The sequence below is a fragment of the Neopelma chrysocephalum genome, unplaced genomic scaffold (assembly GCF_003984885.1).
Source record: "Neopelma chrysocephalum unplaced genomic scaffold, ASM398488v2 Primary Assembly neopelma1_143, whole genome shotgun sequence".
NCBI classification, from domain to species: Eukaryota; Metazoa; Chordata; class Aves; order Passeriformes; family Pipridae; genus Neopelma; species Neopelma chrysocephalum.
In genome coordinates, this window is record NW_020897805.1 from 1,065,659 (window position 1) to 1,081,633 (window position 15,975).

General features: G+C 43.6%; 1 protein-coding gene across 3 annotated transcripts in view; it reads left to right on the top strand.

Annotated features, from left to right (window-relative positions):
* Positions 1–15,975, top strand: part of TLL2 (tolloid like 2) — a 90,853-nt gene that overhangs the window by 32,299 nt on the left and 42,579 nt on the right. Inside the window, exon 2 of one of the 3 annotated variants that reach the window (XM_027700162.1) lies at positions 1,966–2,076. The exons of the other annotated variants lie outside the window; for them this stretch is intronic. Coding sequence (XP_027555963.1) covers positions 1,966–2,076 — 111 coding nt within the window. The remainder of the gene's footprint in view (positions 1–1,965; positions 2,077–15,975) is intronic. 3 annotated transcript variants of the gene reach the window in all.

The following is a 15,975-nucleotide window of genomic DNA, read 5'->3' on the forward strand; positions in this document are numbered from 1 at the left end:
TGGCTGGGGAGGGAATTGGATGGCATGGGGTGGCATTTGCATCTCTGCCTCTTGACTACCACATTGTCCTGAGCAAGTAGTTTCTCTGGATGGATAAAATGTCTTCTCTTCAAATTGGAGCCTATGTCACTGCTTTCCTCCACTGACCATTCCCAATCAGCTTGGGATGTTTGGCTGTGCTCGTAGACTTATTACCTGATGGAGATCTGACAGTGTTTTAAGTTCTCTGCTCTGAGTGAGGGCTTGGATTGCCCAGAAGTTGGGGAGAGCCTGAGTTCTGCGTTTGTGTAGCAAACAGAGGTTCTCCCCTAGTTATAATTGATGTCAGTCTGTGTATAGGTTTGTCTATACTAACTGTGTCCTCTCCTGGAGCTGGGTTTTGGTAGCACTGTTAAGGAGACCCAGCCAAAGAGCTGGAGCCAGCCTCTTCTTCAGCTGTCTCCCATCCCCCTGCTGTGGCCAGGTAGCTGGGGGACAGCTTTGTACCAGGGAAAGGGAGAAGCAGCATAGTCACCCTCTGCTCATGCCAGGACTCTGCAGCTTGTAGTAGGCAGCAGGCAAAGAATTCTTGCCACGCCCACATCCCAGATAAGTGACATTGGCAGATGTTGTGCTGACTGAGGTGCTGAGATGCAGAATAGGGGAAGCAAGTGCCACATCAGAACCAGTACCATGTTGTGTCAGAGAAAACTCCGAGTTAACTTTTCATTATTCAGTTGCCGCTGAATACCAGAAATCTGATGGCAGGTTTCTGATATTCAGGCAAAGGTCTGTATTCCATTTGGTCTTGGCAATAAAGTGAGATGATCAGCAAAATGCATTGGTTTCTCAGGCCTAACGTGCTTTGATCAGTGATGTTGGTAGTGTAGCAGTGGGATGTTTTTTCCCCTCAAGTAACGTAAATGTTTTTGTCTTAACAAGAGGAAAAAAAGCAATTTCATCAAATCTGGTCACTGTTGCAGACAGTGACTTGGTGTTTTCCTTGTCTGACTGAGTTCTCTTGAACTGTATCATCTGTTAATTTGCTCTGATTTTTCTTATTTTTCATCAGCCTATACAGACTTCTTTTATGAGTTTTAACAGCTCTCTTTGTAATCTGTTTGTTATCTCTCAAAGATCTGTTTTGCTTGGTCAACTGCCTCATTGCCTGTGTTTATTTTGTTCAAATTCCAAAAATGGTAACTATACACTGTGCAGCATCAACTCGGTTAGTATGTTCCAGAGGTATAATTTTTTCCACTCAAATGATTTCTAGTCTGCTTCTCTGAGCTGTGAATGTCAAGTTTTCAGTTTGTTTACCTTATTTTCCTGACTTCTGGCTGAAATTCAAATATTTTTACAAAATTAAAAACTCTGCAAGCTTAAATCTAGGTAACTGATCCACAAGGGGGCAAATAACTGGTGTTTTTCCATCGAAAATGGTAATGGTAGGCTGGCTCTCAGCTTGGATTGAGACCAATGCAGTGTGTCTGGGTGCTAACTGTGTGTGTGAGGTCCTGAAGGCTGTAGCCTTTAGATATACGCTGCTGAGCTTGAGTGCTTCACTACTGTCCTCCCATCTTATGCACATTGTTAGCAAGGGGATGGTGCGGGTGCAACATCTCAGTCAGGATCTGAGCTGTGACTTAGCTAGTTCCTTCACAGGAACTAGGACAATGCCAGTGCCAAACCTTCTGTAGGCTTTAATCAAGAGTGAACACCACCACCTGGCTGAAAGTCAGACCTATAACAAGTGATGTAAGGAATCTCAGTTAATCTTCTCATCTTAGTGGATCTACATTGTAAATTAAGCGCTGTCATTTGGCTACCACCAATGTCCACTCTGTACTTTTAAAACTGCAGCAGTGTATGACCTTTTTCTGATCCATGAAGTCATTGCCTTTTAGGTGCGTTACAGGCCCCCTAAGAATTGTACTTTCCTTCCAAAATAAAAACTAAACTAACTGTGCTTTTTTTTTTCTCCAGCTGCCTTTTGGGGAGATATCGCTTTAGATGAAGATGATCTGAAGCTGTTTCAAATAGACAGAACTGTTGACTTAACAAAGCACTCAGATGGCAACGCAAGACACACTTCAGGTAAGGGCAGCCCTGGGGCGATGCCTTCTTTCACCTGGTTTTGTCCTTAGGGAGGGAGGGCTTCCATTTTGCTTGTGATGCCTGTTCCCACGGCCAGAGTGTGGTTATGGCACTGAGGGTGACATCCAACTCTAAACTTTGTTAAATAAAACACAAGTCACAATTTGATGTAGCCAAATCCTATCTTGTCTGTGGGAGAAGATTTTCAAATTTACAGAGTAGTTACTCTTTCTACGAGGAACTACCTTTTTGCCAGTTTGAAAGGAACTATGTTTGAAGTTGGGCCACACAGTGTGGCAGGAGTTTTGACTCTTAGTGTGCTCCTCCTTTTTCTTTCACTATATGATCTTAATGGAATAACACATTTTTTCAGCTATCTACTTAGGTAAAACCCACTGCAGTCTAGTGTACAGACTGCCCTTGAAGTGGTATTCTAATTGAAATAGGTAAACAGTTGTGTTGATTTTCTGTAAAGTATATGCTTATGTTGCCCCCCTACACAACTCTTATGTATGCTCAGCCTTATGCCAGACCAAAGTTGTTTCTTGGCTCAGGAGCTCTGACTGGACTCCAGCTCTAACAGTCCCTGAAATGTTGTGCAGTGGGTTCCGAGGGCTCCCCACAATATTGTTGCCTCTACTCCGCTTAACGCTGCAAGAGAGAAATTGCTGGGAATCTGATCTCTGAGAGATACCAGAGGGACTAGAGACAGAGCAGGTCAGGACAAACTTCTTTTCTGTCTTAGGTGTTCTGCTTCTAGGTTAGCAACTAGGATGAAAGCTTGGGTAGAGGCAGAAATCAGTGAAATTGTATGTTCACCTATCCCCTGTGCAACTCAGCTCATATATCATTTGAAAACATTGGTGGCTGCTTCCGTTTCCTTGTGACTGCCTATCTTTGGCTTCAGAGGATCTAAGCACTGTGTAGGTCCTGTTGTGGGGATGAGTGCTCCAGCTTCCTGTTGGGATGAGTGTGAAAGATGACACATCCAACACAGGCATACTTTAGATGTTGATGTAACTAATTAAACTCATGCAAGTGCTGAAATTATTGGCAGAGGAGGGCTGTCCCGTTCTTCAGATTATGGATAGCTCCCTGGAAATGCCATTTTCCTGCATTATCATGTCACTTAGCCCACTTATGTTGTGTTTTGGGCTGTGATACATTGTCAGGTGATAGGTTATTAGGAGTAGATTGCCTTCAGAGCAGAAGATCAATCAGAAAATGAGGACTGAGTGGGACAGGCAGCATTCATCTCTTCCACATCCTTTTGTGAGTTCCTGAAGTTAGATGGGGACACTTCTGGGGAAGCAAAGCCAGATGATGTCTGACTGTATCAGTTTTCTCTGGTAACTTTTTTAGTTGTCATATCAAGCACATTTCTTTTACTTGGCACTGGTGCCAGACCCATGCCATCTGGAAAATGAACTGAATTTTATAACTCACATCTCTATCATGTAATGCAGCCATTGGTCTCTTACAGCCATGGCTCATGTTGTGTGGTTGGACTAGACTCTTCTTCACACTTTCTGCTGGTGCATCATACAGTGCTTTGCATTAGGTGAATGGAGATGTCACATCACTCACTTGCCCCTGTCCTCATCTCTGGCAGGCTTCCTTTGTACCCTGGGAGTGCAAGCTGACAAATGGACAGCCCCTGTGACTGTGATGCTTTCTGCAGAGCACACACAGAGGGATCTCTGTGTTCACCTGCCTTGTGAGGGGCTCTCTGCAGGGGCAGGAGGGGCTGATCCTTCTCTTGTGGGGCTTGCTTGACACTCATGTGAATTGTAAGAGGGTGGTCTACTTTAGCATGGTGGGGATTGGGATTCATTCTTCCCTGGGAGAAAATCCTGCTCTCTGCTTTATTTCCAGTGGGAAGAATGCAACCTCTGTACAGAAACAGCCTAAGACCTTTTATGAATGGAACCCCTTGAATTATAACATTTCAGAGTTTCCTAAAGCTGTTAATCGGATTAGTTGTATAGCGGAGGAAGTACTTAATACGTAGATACAGACACACAGGCACTTCGTATCTGGGAGTTGCAGTTCTGAACATGGTATTAGCCAGGCATTCTTCTTGCCCTGTGTTGCTTCCTTGTTCCCAGAAAATGATGTTCAGCTGGGAGGAGGAGTAAAAATTGTGCCATTTGACACTGTTGGGCTATTTATAGGTATACACCCTAATAGCTTGCGTGGAGCATCTGCAGCTGTCAGGCTCTAGAGGAAGAATGAGGTTCCCATGTATTTAGGGGTAATGGGGCACTTGGTTCTTCTCTGGATCCAACTGATGTGCATCTGCCTTAGTGAAAGCTTTGCCTTGGCTGGTAAGGGCTGAGACTGTCAGATGTTTCAAGTTTTCCCCTTCTTCATCTTCATCTAGTCATTGTCTAGAAAATAGCTAGGTACTTCCCTGGGCCCTTGAGAGAGAGGAGCAGGGAATCTGAGGAGTGTTTGGATTCTGCCACAGATCTCTGTTGTGAGCTGCACAGTATGAGTGTGCTCCAGGCTTGTTTCCTCCATTAATTTCCTGCTTGCAGAAATGCCGTAGTTGCTTTTCAGACCCTGAAAATTTGAGAGGCTGCTTGTGAGTGGGATACCTTCAAGTTCAATGTTTCCAAGCATTTTCTCTGCAAATATTGGCACTAGTGTTTTATTCCTGGTATCTGAGAGCAATGGACCAAATAGCACTTTCTTCCTGGTGAAGTCATAGAGCAGGGTCCTGGTTCCTCCCCTCTGAGGGATGCTGGCTCAGAGCTCTCTGGCAATCCCCTCAAAGACTGCTCATGTAGATTTTATGGTTAGAGGTGGCTGTCTCCTTGGTACCTTGCTTCAGTGCTTCAGCCATGATGTTCCTCTTTGGCGTTGGCTGGATGTCTCTGTCTGGTATGTCTGGATTCTTTCGTGTGAGTGGTCACACAGAGAATCGACACTGCACAGGGAATTTAATAATTCGTGTTATGTACTTAAAGCCTTCTGGAGTGCAGCATATGACTTGATAGTCCTTATTCATGTCAGCATATGACATGAATAAGCAGTCTCATCTACTCCAAAGAAGCTTTCTTTCCAAGAATTTCTATGGAAGAGTACAGGTTGAGCAGCTGAAAACTGCAGAAGGCTTGGCAATAGCATCTTGTGTGCAAACACCTTTCTCTGGTGCAGTTATAAAAGTGGAGTTTTCTTCAGATCCTGTTGAGGGAAAGGTAGTGGTCTACAGCTCAGTGTAGCCCATTTAATCCAAGTAGTTTTTTGATTTTAATGTTGTTCTCTGACGTGGTTAAAACCCTGAGCTGTGTGAGTAGAGAGTATTTGCATGCAGTGCAAAGTAACTTTGAGTCAATGCCAGGAGATGTGCTTGTCTAAGAGGGCTCAGAGCTACCAACTAGTTAATTTCTTGTTCAGACCCTTTCATGATTTCTCTGAAAATTTATTCCAAAGTGCTGTCCTCCACCCAATTTTAGATCATTCCAATTATATGACTTCTGTGCTCCTTTCCATAGGTCTCTCACTCTCAGCTGTTTTACCTGAAGCTTAGTTTTACACTCATTAGTGATCTGGCAAAAGAACTGTTTAGAAGTTGCACATTTGAGCTTTGTTTGAGTTAAGATTGATCTAATTTTCTAAACCAGAAATATTTTTCCCTTTGTTGACTGTTCTCCTTTGAATCTCCTAAACTCAGAGAATTCCCTGTGATCTTTTTATGTGTTGCTTTATATTATGAGAGATTCTGCAGACCAAAGTATCCCCTCCAATTCACTTGCTCATCCTGTTATTACCATCTGTCATGCCATATAAAATCTGCCAAACAGGGAATTTCTCCTCCCCCCTTAAAAATGTTCTGCAGCTAGAAGAAGGGAGAAACAGTGAGGAACATTGTTAAAATGAAAGTCTTACTTTGCATTTAAAACCTTTATGCTGCCTCCCTATCTCTGTTTCTGTGGGATTAAGTTTAGATGTTATGTTTACTATGAAAATCAGGTGTTCTCATGCAGTGGTGTTGAAATAGATACCTTTAGGATTTGGCCCCATGGAGAAACAGTGATGGTTCAAAACATAATGAAATGAATCTGGTACCTGGAGATCTGCCAGTGAGTGCTATCTCAGCAAGCCCGTGCATCACCAACTCCTAATCACTTTGATAAAAGGTTTTTCAAAAAGCTTTCAGTTTTGAAAAGTTTCTTATAGTTTTTTTTTCTAAAACCTCAGTGAAAATATTGGCTTTTACAATATAATTTTAGTTTAGAAGAAACTTGACTGAAAGCTTTGAGGACTCCTCTACTGCAATGGGAAAAAAGGGGATCCACAGGCGGGGTGGAAAACTGCACAATGTCACCTCTCTTTTGGACCCAAATGAGTCCACTGGTGCATGTTGATTATCTGCTGAAGCATTAGCCACAGAAGAAGACCTTATTTCTTGCCATGCCTGTGGGAAGTATGTGCCTGTTTAATACTTACTGGCTTAATTTAAGTCTTTACGGGCATTTTAGGGACTAAGAGGACTTTTCTGATATATTACCTCTTTTTCTGATTTTTGTATTACAGACACAGTTTATAGTCCTGAAAGGCACCTCTGTGAGTGAGAAAGGCAAATTTGTCTCTTCAGGGTTTGGCAGCAGCAGATCAGAAGCCAGGGGAGTCTGGCTGCCCTCACTGATGCCATGCTGTGCTGGGCTTGCTGCTGAGGAGCTGACTCTGCATGCCACTGCCGCCAAGAATGCTTTTCAAGAACAGTCAAAACAGGTTTTCTTTACTTCTCATCCTGAAAGGTTTTTAGGCTTATGGCTTGAAGGCCTTGATGAGGCTTTCACACTGCCACAAATGACTGTCAGAAGAGATTTACAGAGCATCTCTGCTAACTAGAGTAATAATTCAGATAACAGTGCAGCCAGGAGTGGAATATATTTGAATGCAGGCTTTTTACTGAAATCGGGAGACTGGAGGCTCTGACAGCAAATTCATGCAAATAATTCTCTGGCAAATGAGACCGACCAGAGTTCTGCATTAAACCTTGTCCTAATAAGAACAGGAGTTGCTTTGTTTGCAACAGCTCTGCTGTTCTTGAGTGTGCTGTGAAAATGTGGGCAGCTACTCTGCTGCTTCACCACACCTGTACAAGGGCCCTTCTGCAACAGGATGCTTTGCTTTTGCTTGCTTTAAGATGCCTAAGATCACTGACTCTGGTTGCATTATTGAGGCAAGGCGTTGATTCCCATGTAAGCTGGGATTACTTGCAGGACAGGTGGCTGGAGTGCAGCGCTCCTGCTAAGAGTTGTGCTGCTTAGCTTTGGTGGAGAGTAAGACTTCTTTAGTGGAATAGTTAAGGTGGTAGTGGCAGTCACAAGCAGGGCTTCTGCTGTTTCACTTAGTGAGCAGTTGCTCAATGTAGGGGCTGTGGCCAGTAGTAGTGTTGCACATTTCATTTGAGTCCTCTTTGATGCTACTGAAGAGTTTCTAATGAAATTTAATGTAGTGCAAAATGCACTTTTAGAAGAGTGCAAAATCCAGGGATTTTAGACCATGACTGACTGAGATTCCAGGGAAGATCTGATTTATGGATTCGAAGGTGAGACTCTTAAATTCAGCTGGCTTGGCACTTGCATGCCAAACTCAGCTGTCTTTCCCCTTGTAACTCATATTCGGTGCTCTACTGTAGCGGCAGTTGGTTCAGGGTGGAAGGGGTGGACTTCAGCATTAGTGGGTTTTGCAGAATTTTAGAATCATAGAATTTAGGGCTGCTTGGGGCCCAACCTTTAATTCATTTAGACTTAGAGCAAATCTATGGATTGTGCTAACTTAATCTGAGCTATATTGGCTGTAATTGGCCAGGAGCAACACAAATAACTATGTATGTGAGGTAACATAACCCACATCTGTGAACTCCCTGCAGAGGTCTACTCTTCCACTGGGAAATCTTAAGTGAAGGTTGCTTCCTCCTGTGTGGGTAGAGGAACATCTTTGTTCCAACAGACCTGTCTGAGGGCTCTGTCCATCTGTTTCCATGCTTCCTTTCAGTTTTCCACAACATGTGATGTGCACTCTAGGGATGTCTCTTTGCAATCCATGCAACTTCTTAACAGGAAGAGGAGCCTCAAGAGTGGAAAGGTAGGTGCCTAATGCCTGGCCTGATGCTGAGGTTTGGTTGCTGAACCAAATGATTTTCCTATGACTAGCCCAAACGTTTACCTTTTTGAGTCCATTCAATCAGGGGTTTTACTAGAGCAGACAACCATGAAATGAATTTCCCACAGTTCTGCAGTTTGCTAAGGCAAGGCAGGAGCTCCCCTTTGGAAGAACTGAGTAAGTCCTTTAGGGCTGAGAGTGCTCTTGTTCACACTGCTTTTCTGGGTTACTCTCTGTCCCAAATGAACATTTCTGTGCAATGAAAGCCTTCTGCATTAATCTTCTCTTTGCAGAAAAGCAGATACTGTGCTTTTTTAATCCCAGCCCAGAGTCTTACAATCCTATTTGCAACCTTTTCAGACCTGCCTGATTTTCTCCAGCATAAAGATAACTGCCTAGAAGTCCCATGACCCTGGGCTGATGAACCTTCTAATTCTCCCTGTAGTTAAGACTCTCCCGCTAGAAAATGCTAATCTTTAGGTCTGATGTTTTCACTCCAAATGCTTTTCTTTTTGGATTCCTGAGTGACAGCTTGAAGTCCTTTCTGGAAAATATTGAGAAGGATTTTTCTCTCTAATTGCTGATCTTAGGGATGCAATTTTGCTAGTCGTAGGAATAGACTCTGCCAGTCTGGTGCCTGACAGTAGGAGAGGAGAGAAGATGATCAAGTCAAGATGCCAAAGTGTGGGACGTGTATGTGCAAAGGACAGACCTCCTTGCAGTATTCCTTCACACAGTTGGCTGTGGTGTTCCAGACTTGGCTTGTGACAAGCAGGGAGCTGAAGTCTATCTCCTTTTTCCCCTTTGCTTGTGATAAAGGTCCTTCAGGTCAGGGTAAAGACAGTCCCAAGCGATAAGTGCTAAATACACCTGAATGGGCAGAGCACAACCTGAATGACACAGCCCTACTACTTGCTCTGCATTCCCCATGGAGTAAGATGTTCTTTTTCCTCTTGCCTAAGTTCCCTATGAAAGCTGGTCACAGGCACCACAAAGTTTGTTTTGTAAATTCACTGTTCCCTGAAATCAAGTTTTCTGGATGGTGGCCTTCCACCTGTCAAAATAAGTGGTTTGATTTCTGCTGTGCAGTCAACGTTCAGCCTTACATAGGGTTTTTAAAATGGTTTTATGAGCTCTGTAATATTGCTCAAATTAATCCATCCAAGCAATAAAGCTTTTTCCATTGTAACAAAAATCCCCACCTATTTCAAACTCTGTGACTTACTCCTCCTTAGTGGAAACTTTAGTTGTGTTTATCGTGCAAGTCCAATTCATATGGTTCTTTCAAATATCAGCCAGGAAGGCAAGTAACTCAGCATCACTCTTGTCAAATGCTGCACTTCAGAAATTAAACAGCATGGATTTTATTAATGAGCAATTAACATTCTTTAATCACCCAAAGACAACTGCAGAAACAATATCTGTTGATGCCATGGTTGAAGCTGCTTCCAAACAGTCTGTGTCTATAGTTTTTTCCTATTCAATGTGGTGCCACCATCAGCTTTGGGCATAGCTGCAGCAGTGTTCCTGCACAGATGATGCCGAATCCCCGCTGCTCCCTGTCTGACTTTACCTGGGTTTGGCTTCTAGCCGCACCACTTTCCCCATCCCCAAAGTTGTCTTTTAGTCATATCTCAACCACCTGGAAGGTGGTGCTGGATGGCATTATTAACTCTTTCAGGAGCTGGGGTAGTCACCATGTAGCGTTTATAACATCTGATTTCTGTTTGCAACTGTCGTGCTCTTGATCGCTCTTAATTAAATTTTCTTTCGCTCTTGTATACAGCTGGTGTAACACACTTGGAGGCTGTTCCTTTTACTGATGCCAGAAGAGTCTGAATGGTCTTTTGTGTTTAAGTGGAGGTTATTAAACAGCTTTATATTAATTAACTGTGATGCAGGGAACACATGGGCAAATGTACTTGAGGAGATCAGTTTATCCATATGGAAATTACACTGAAAGTTTAATCCATTACCCTAATTGTAAAATTTGACAGTACTTAGCCAATAACTGTGGAATTGACTAAATCATGCATTTGCTTCAGAGCTGGGCAAATGCCTAATTTCCTTGAATATTTTCTCAAATGAAAAATAGAATTTGCCTCAACTGCATAAGCTGTCTTGTCATTTCTGAGAGTGTTTTAGGCATATGACTTTGGAGGCAGAAATGGTCAGTGAAAGAGTAGGATCTAATAAGTTCTGAGAGCAGTCATTGCAGGAGGGTCACTCGGCAAGACTGGCTGGGATGCCTTGATCCTCAGGCTCTCTCCTTTCAAGCAGGAATGTTGCTGTGCCCACAAAATAAAAGTAGCTTACTCCAGTCAGAAAAATGACTGGAAGTTCCAAGAAGCAACTGGTTGCCAAAATGGCTTGATGGATAATAGCAAACAACAAATAAATTAGAAGCTGTAAACTACTCGAGGTTGATTCTGAACAGAAAGGGGTTACATTTGTGAAATAAATGTGTTCACTTTGAGCCTGCTTGTTCAGGCCTAATTTGGAGAGAAGGCTGATGCTTGTAGCTGCAGTGGACAAAAACCCTTTGCTGCGGCTCCCCTTTTCAAATGGTGAGGACAAAGTATTTATTCAGCTGTCAAGAGGGGAAAGAAAGCAAATTAGTTTTAGGTTGGAACACTGGACTGTGTTTGCTGTTGTCGTTCTGAGGCCAGATGGTGACTTGGACAGCCCCGGGGAATGGGTAACAAGTTTCTCCAGGGCAAAGATCAGAAGCAAAAGGAAATATTCAAATTATCTTGCTGTTCCACTTCCTAGAGAGGAAAAGGGAGTGTGAGATGCATCAGGCTCTGTTAGGGAGGGGATTAGCCAATCTTTTTCTTCAGTTGTTGGTGTTGCTGAATCTTGGAGTCAGTTTATGGTAGAGTGGGTTTGAGACCTGAGTGCCCCACGGACTGCAGCTGTCCCTGGGATGGACAGGGCAGTGCCTCTGCCAGCAGCTGTCAGGGGGCAGCTCACTGCAGTGAGGAAAGTGCCTCTACCACTTACTTCCCAGCTCCCCTGGGCTCTTTTAATGGCAGCAAATGATTCGGGCATCTGTTTCATCAAGCAGTCGGGACCTTGGGGAAGGTTATGGCCCAAGATTACCTAGCAGTGGCCACATTTGGCTTGTGCTTCCAAAGCTTTTCAAGTCCCACTTGTCCTGTCTCAGTGCTGGCGCATGCCTCAGCTTCCCTAATTTGGCAGTTGTTTTCAGGTGCCCTTTTAAATGAGCTATGATGGAGCTGATAGGTAACCAAGCAGATGGGATATCTCAGCTATATCTACTTAGGCTGCTCAACTGCCTGTTAAACCTGGTGCAGGCTCCTGGGGTGTAAGAAGGCACCAAAAATTCTCCAAGAAGCTCCAGGACTGTGAGTGTCTGAACATCTAGGCAGAAAGCGAACTGGAAGAAAGGTCTCGATTCTGGCACAACACACTCTCCATGGAAGGAGTTTTAATTGCATTCAAACGTAATTTAGCTTCCAGTGTGGTGTTTTCATTTTGAGTTAGTTTTTATCCAGTATAAACAAGGTAGGGGAAAAACAAGAGGATTAGGAAGGCTGAATGGGAGAAGCGATCTGGCTGGGCTGCACAGAGCCCTGGGCTCTCCCTGGTTGCCCACAGCTGGAGTGGGGCAGGGGCTGCAGTGAGGCAGCACCCGGAGCAGTGCATGGCTCTGTCCAGAGGGGCCCGGGGTGGGCTGAGGCTGAAGCAATTAGACTGTGCAGGTCAGAAGGAAAGGGATGTCAGCTGAGGGGGGCCAGGAGGTTGGTACTGCCTGCTAGGATGTAATGGGCAAACCTAAGCCAGCTCTTACAGTTTCCTTATTGCCTGCAAGTTCACTTGTTTTCTTTCTTTTCAAAAGAGAGACAAGGAGGGGGAGATGATTATAGTGAATTGAGAGGAATGTAGTGGTGAAGCAGACACCTCTTAGGAATAGATCTCAATCCATTAGATTGACAAGAAGTCAAGTGCAAGGGGCTGGGGATAGTTGGTGCTATGCATTACTCGTTTGATATGCTGGGAGGGGAAAAGTCTTACACTGTGTGTGGGGACCTGGCCAAACAGTAGAGACATGCACGTGGCCAAAGTACTTGTGTGCTCAGTTTAGCTTTTGATTTTCCCTTGCCTCAGTAAAAGTGCTGTACTTGAAGGACTCTTTCTCACAGAAGAAATCACTGAGATGACACAGGTTGTGGGTAACTTTTTTTATTTCTTTTATCTCTCATTTATCTGTCTTTTTACCCTAGGGAGCAGAGGTGATTGTTACAGCCCAGAGGAAAAGGCCCCTTTTGGTCTTCTCAGTCCTTTCTTGTCTCGAGAGCATTGCTCTCCTTAAGCATTAACTCTCAGTTGAAAGGTTGGTGGAGAGGTTGTCCCCTTTCTTGGAATGCCTTCTTTAAAAACAAGATGCATCACAGTATAAAAGCGATGCTGCCACTTCCAGAAGAGCAGGGAGTGCTCAGAGAAAACACAGCATGTTGGGAAGTGGTGCTTCCTGCACTTCTGCTCTGCCTGCTGTGCCACTCCAAACACGCCTGGCCAGCAGAAGGGCCTGGTCCATTGAGTGCTTTACAGCTCATGTCTGTGGCAGCCCTGCATTTGCTTAGCTGTGTTCACCTTCCTCTTCTCATGAACTTCCCGGGGAGGCCAGTGTCCTTCCCTGTACAAGCATTTGCAGCTGATGTGGAGATGACACATCTGCCTGTCAAGCCTCTGGACCTTGGGACTCTCCTGAGTTATTGCAACCAGTCAGCTTACTCTGAATATGAAAAACAGATTCCTGCAGGGAATTTGGGGTTCAGAATTCTTCCCTTCTTTAATTTATTTTTCTTTAAGTAAATTGAGGGAACTTCAGCTATTCCACTGACAGGAAATGCTGAAGGATATATCTCAAATCATTTGCTCAGATCTCCAGGGCCCGGGGGTTTATGAAAGGTTTTTGCTATAGGCTCTCCACCAGCTCTGGGAAACATCTGTTCTGCATTCTGAATGCATTTTCCCAGAAGAACTTGTTTTAATAAAATCATCACTTTTTCTGTGGTTAGAAAAATCCAGTGCAATAAAGTTTTTTCTATGCTAAACAGTTTTTGACCACTGGTTAATGAAGAAGTTAAAAAGCTGTATGTAACATCCTTTGACTTATCGTGTTCTTCCAGAAGCTTTTCTGGTGGTCATCACTGAAACTCTGAACAGTGATGAGTGTTTAATGTTACCTGCACTACTTTGTTTTGTTGATGCTGCATTGCAGTCTCTGTTCGAAATCCAGTCTCTAAGCTGTGGCTTGTGACTAACATATATATTGAATGAGACTATGAAAGCAGGGTGTTCTAAGGCTTAGGTAGGGGAGGCGAAATGGTTACCAATTTTTAAAATGTATTTTTTTATCACTGGGTTGTCTCCCAGCTCTGAAATGGCCTTTTGTCCACAATAAGATATATTAGAAAAAGTCTTGGTGTGGTTCAATCCACCTGAGAGCAAATAATTATGTGCACAGCCAAGTTATTCTCTGTTAAATAAGAAAAATGGGAAAATCTGGCAAAGTCCCAGTGCTCACTGTGGACTCCTTTGTACTCAACAAAGGTGATGAACGTATGGGTGGTAGCTACCTTCAAAGTTCAGCTGTGGACCCCTTTCCCTGTGTGGACAGCAACCAGGGAAAGGGAAGGGAAAACTCAATGAATATGAAGAGATTCTTTTCTGGTCTGGAGAGGAAAACTTGTCATGGCTTGGACCTGTTCTGAAAGCGGTTTTGATTTTAATGTGAAATTTTACAATTTGGGAAAAAGAGGAAGCTTCATCCCATCCAACTTCCCATGTAAGAGTATTCTATGTTCTCACACTGCAGTTGTTCAGACAACTACAATTCCTGTTGTCAGTTAGCAGGGTTTTAGACTCAAATTCTAGATAGGCATCATTTGAAAATGAAACTTGATATATCTCAGGATAGACTGATGTTTTTTCTTGCTTTTGATTGAGTAACTCATCTTGCCCCAGAGTAGTGTTTTCAGATAAAAGCTACAAGACAGGTGGTGCTAAAATATTTTAGAAGTCAGCTGCTTCTCAACCTTAGAGGGAGTCAACAGGAGGGTGGTAGGTATTTCTAGGCCCACTACGTGCATCCTAATTCACCACTGAGCTTCTTGGATGCTTTGCCTGGCTTTCCTCTTCTTTTTTCAGACAAGAAGCCCCTCATGGTCCATAAGCAAGTGGAAGCAAGCACAGAAGCTTTAGTTAGCAAGGGATCTGATTGCCCCTCTTTGGTAGTTCAGACTACCTGGGCTTAAAAAAAAAGGCAGAAAATGCACAGCAATAAATACCTTCAACCCTAAGTTCCATCTTGTAGAAGACAGATTTTTGAGTCTGATATATTACTAACTCTCCAAGTCTCACCCTCTCTTGTAGGAAGTGTGGATACTGAATGGAGTCTGCTTTCTGCTCTTTCCTCAGGTTGCACATCTTCTGCCCTATGCTAGTGAGGTACAAGGGAACTGCAAACAGTACAGTTTTGATGGCATGCTTTATGCACTCTGCCTCTCTTAATATGTTGTCCTTTATTTTGGTTTCAGCTGAACAACTTGTACTTTTTTTAACAAAATTGGATTTTTATTTTCCTCTCCTGGAAGAGTGGGATAAACTGCTTTCTTCCCAACAATGCCCCAGCCTGCTGATTTCTGCTTCACTGGGCCCTTATTTACCACCTCAGGCTGCCTCTCTAGTTCCTGAAAACAACTTTTTTTTTTTTTGAAAAGCACCTGTTCTTCAGCTATGGTTGCAGGCATGGTGGATTTATCTCAGATTTGTGGTGCATTTAAGCTACTGGACTTTTCTTTCAGTCAGCCAAGCTCCCTGGCAGTGCTGGTCTGTGAGAAACCAAAAAACAAGTTGTTGTACAAGTGCACTGTAGGTAGAAGATAAAATATTCCCAGCCTGGGCAGAGAATCTCCTGTGTGTCTCTGCCAGGTCATGTATAGAAACTAAGTTATCTAGTTAAGGAGTCAAGCAGTGTCCTACTGGGGTTGTAGCTGTTAAGCAGGACAAGGATTAAATCGCAAAAATGTGGGGGTTAAAAGAGCTTAGGAGATCTAGTACAACTCTCCGCATGGAGGCCTGACCTACCAAATTCTGTATCGTCCCTGGTAGTGGGAGAAGCAGACAGTCAGGCTGAAGAAAGGTGAGGGCTAGCCTAGCACAGCAGCCCGTGGGAAGTACTAAGGATGAAAGTCATCCTGGGGGGCTTGTTAACTGCTGGATATCCATTAAAACAGAAAGGTCAATCCTATTTTGCTCATCTCATTGTGGATTGCTGTAAGTGGTAGACCAAGCCTGCTTTTGTTGGCTTTCCACAGAGCACAGTGTCAAACCGAACATCTCCCTTCTCCTCTTCAGTGTTTCCAATGATAATGGGCTTCAGTACATGCATGGGCATTTCATGCTCTGGAGCAGTAACACTGGAATATGCTCTGCTCTTGGATGTGACAGAGTAGTCCAACAGAGAGGTACAACTTCAGGAATGTGTTAAAGGGGCAACAGGATCTGCACATTGCCTGCAACCTATATGCAGCTGCTTCCAGATACAAGGTGCATTTCTTGGCTTCCTTATTTATTGATTATGGCATATCAGTTACTTATCTTTGTTTTTCTAGGATCCTGCACTCTTGGAAAATGTCAGAATAGGGCTAAATGTCTGTCAAGTCACTTTAGAATATGTTTAGGCATCATGATGATAGGAAACATCTAAAAGCTTAAGTGAATCAGAACAGGATCTTCCAAACTTCTCAT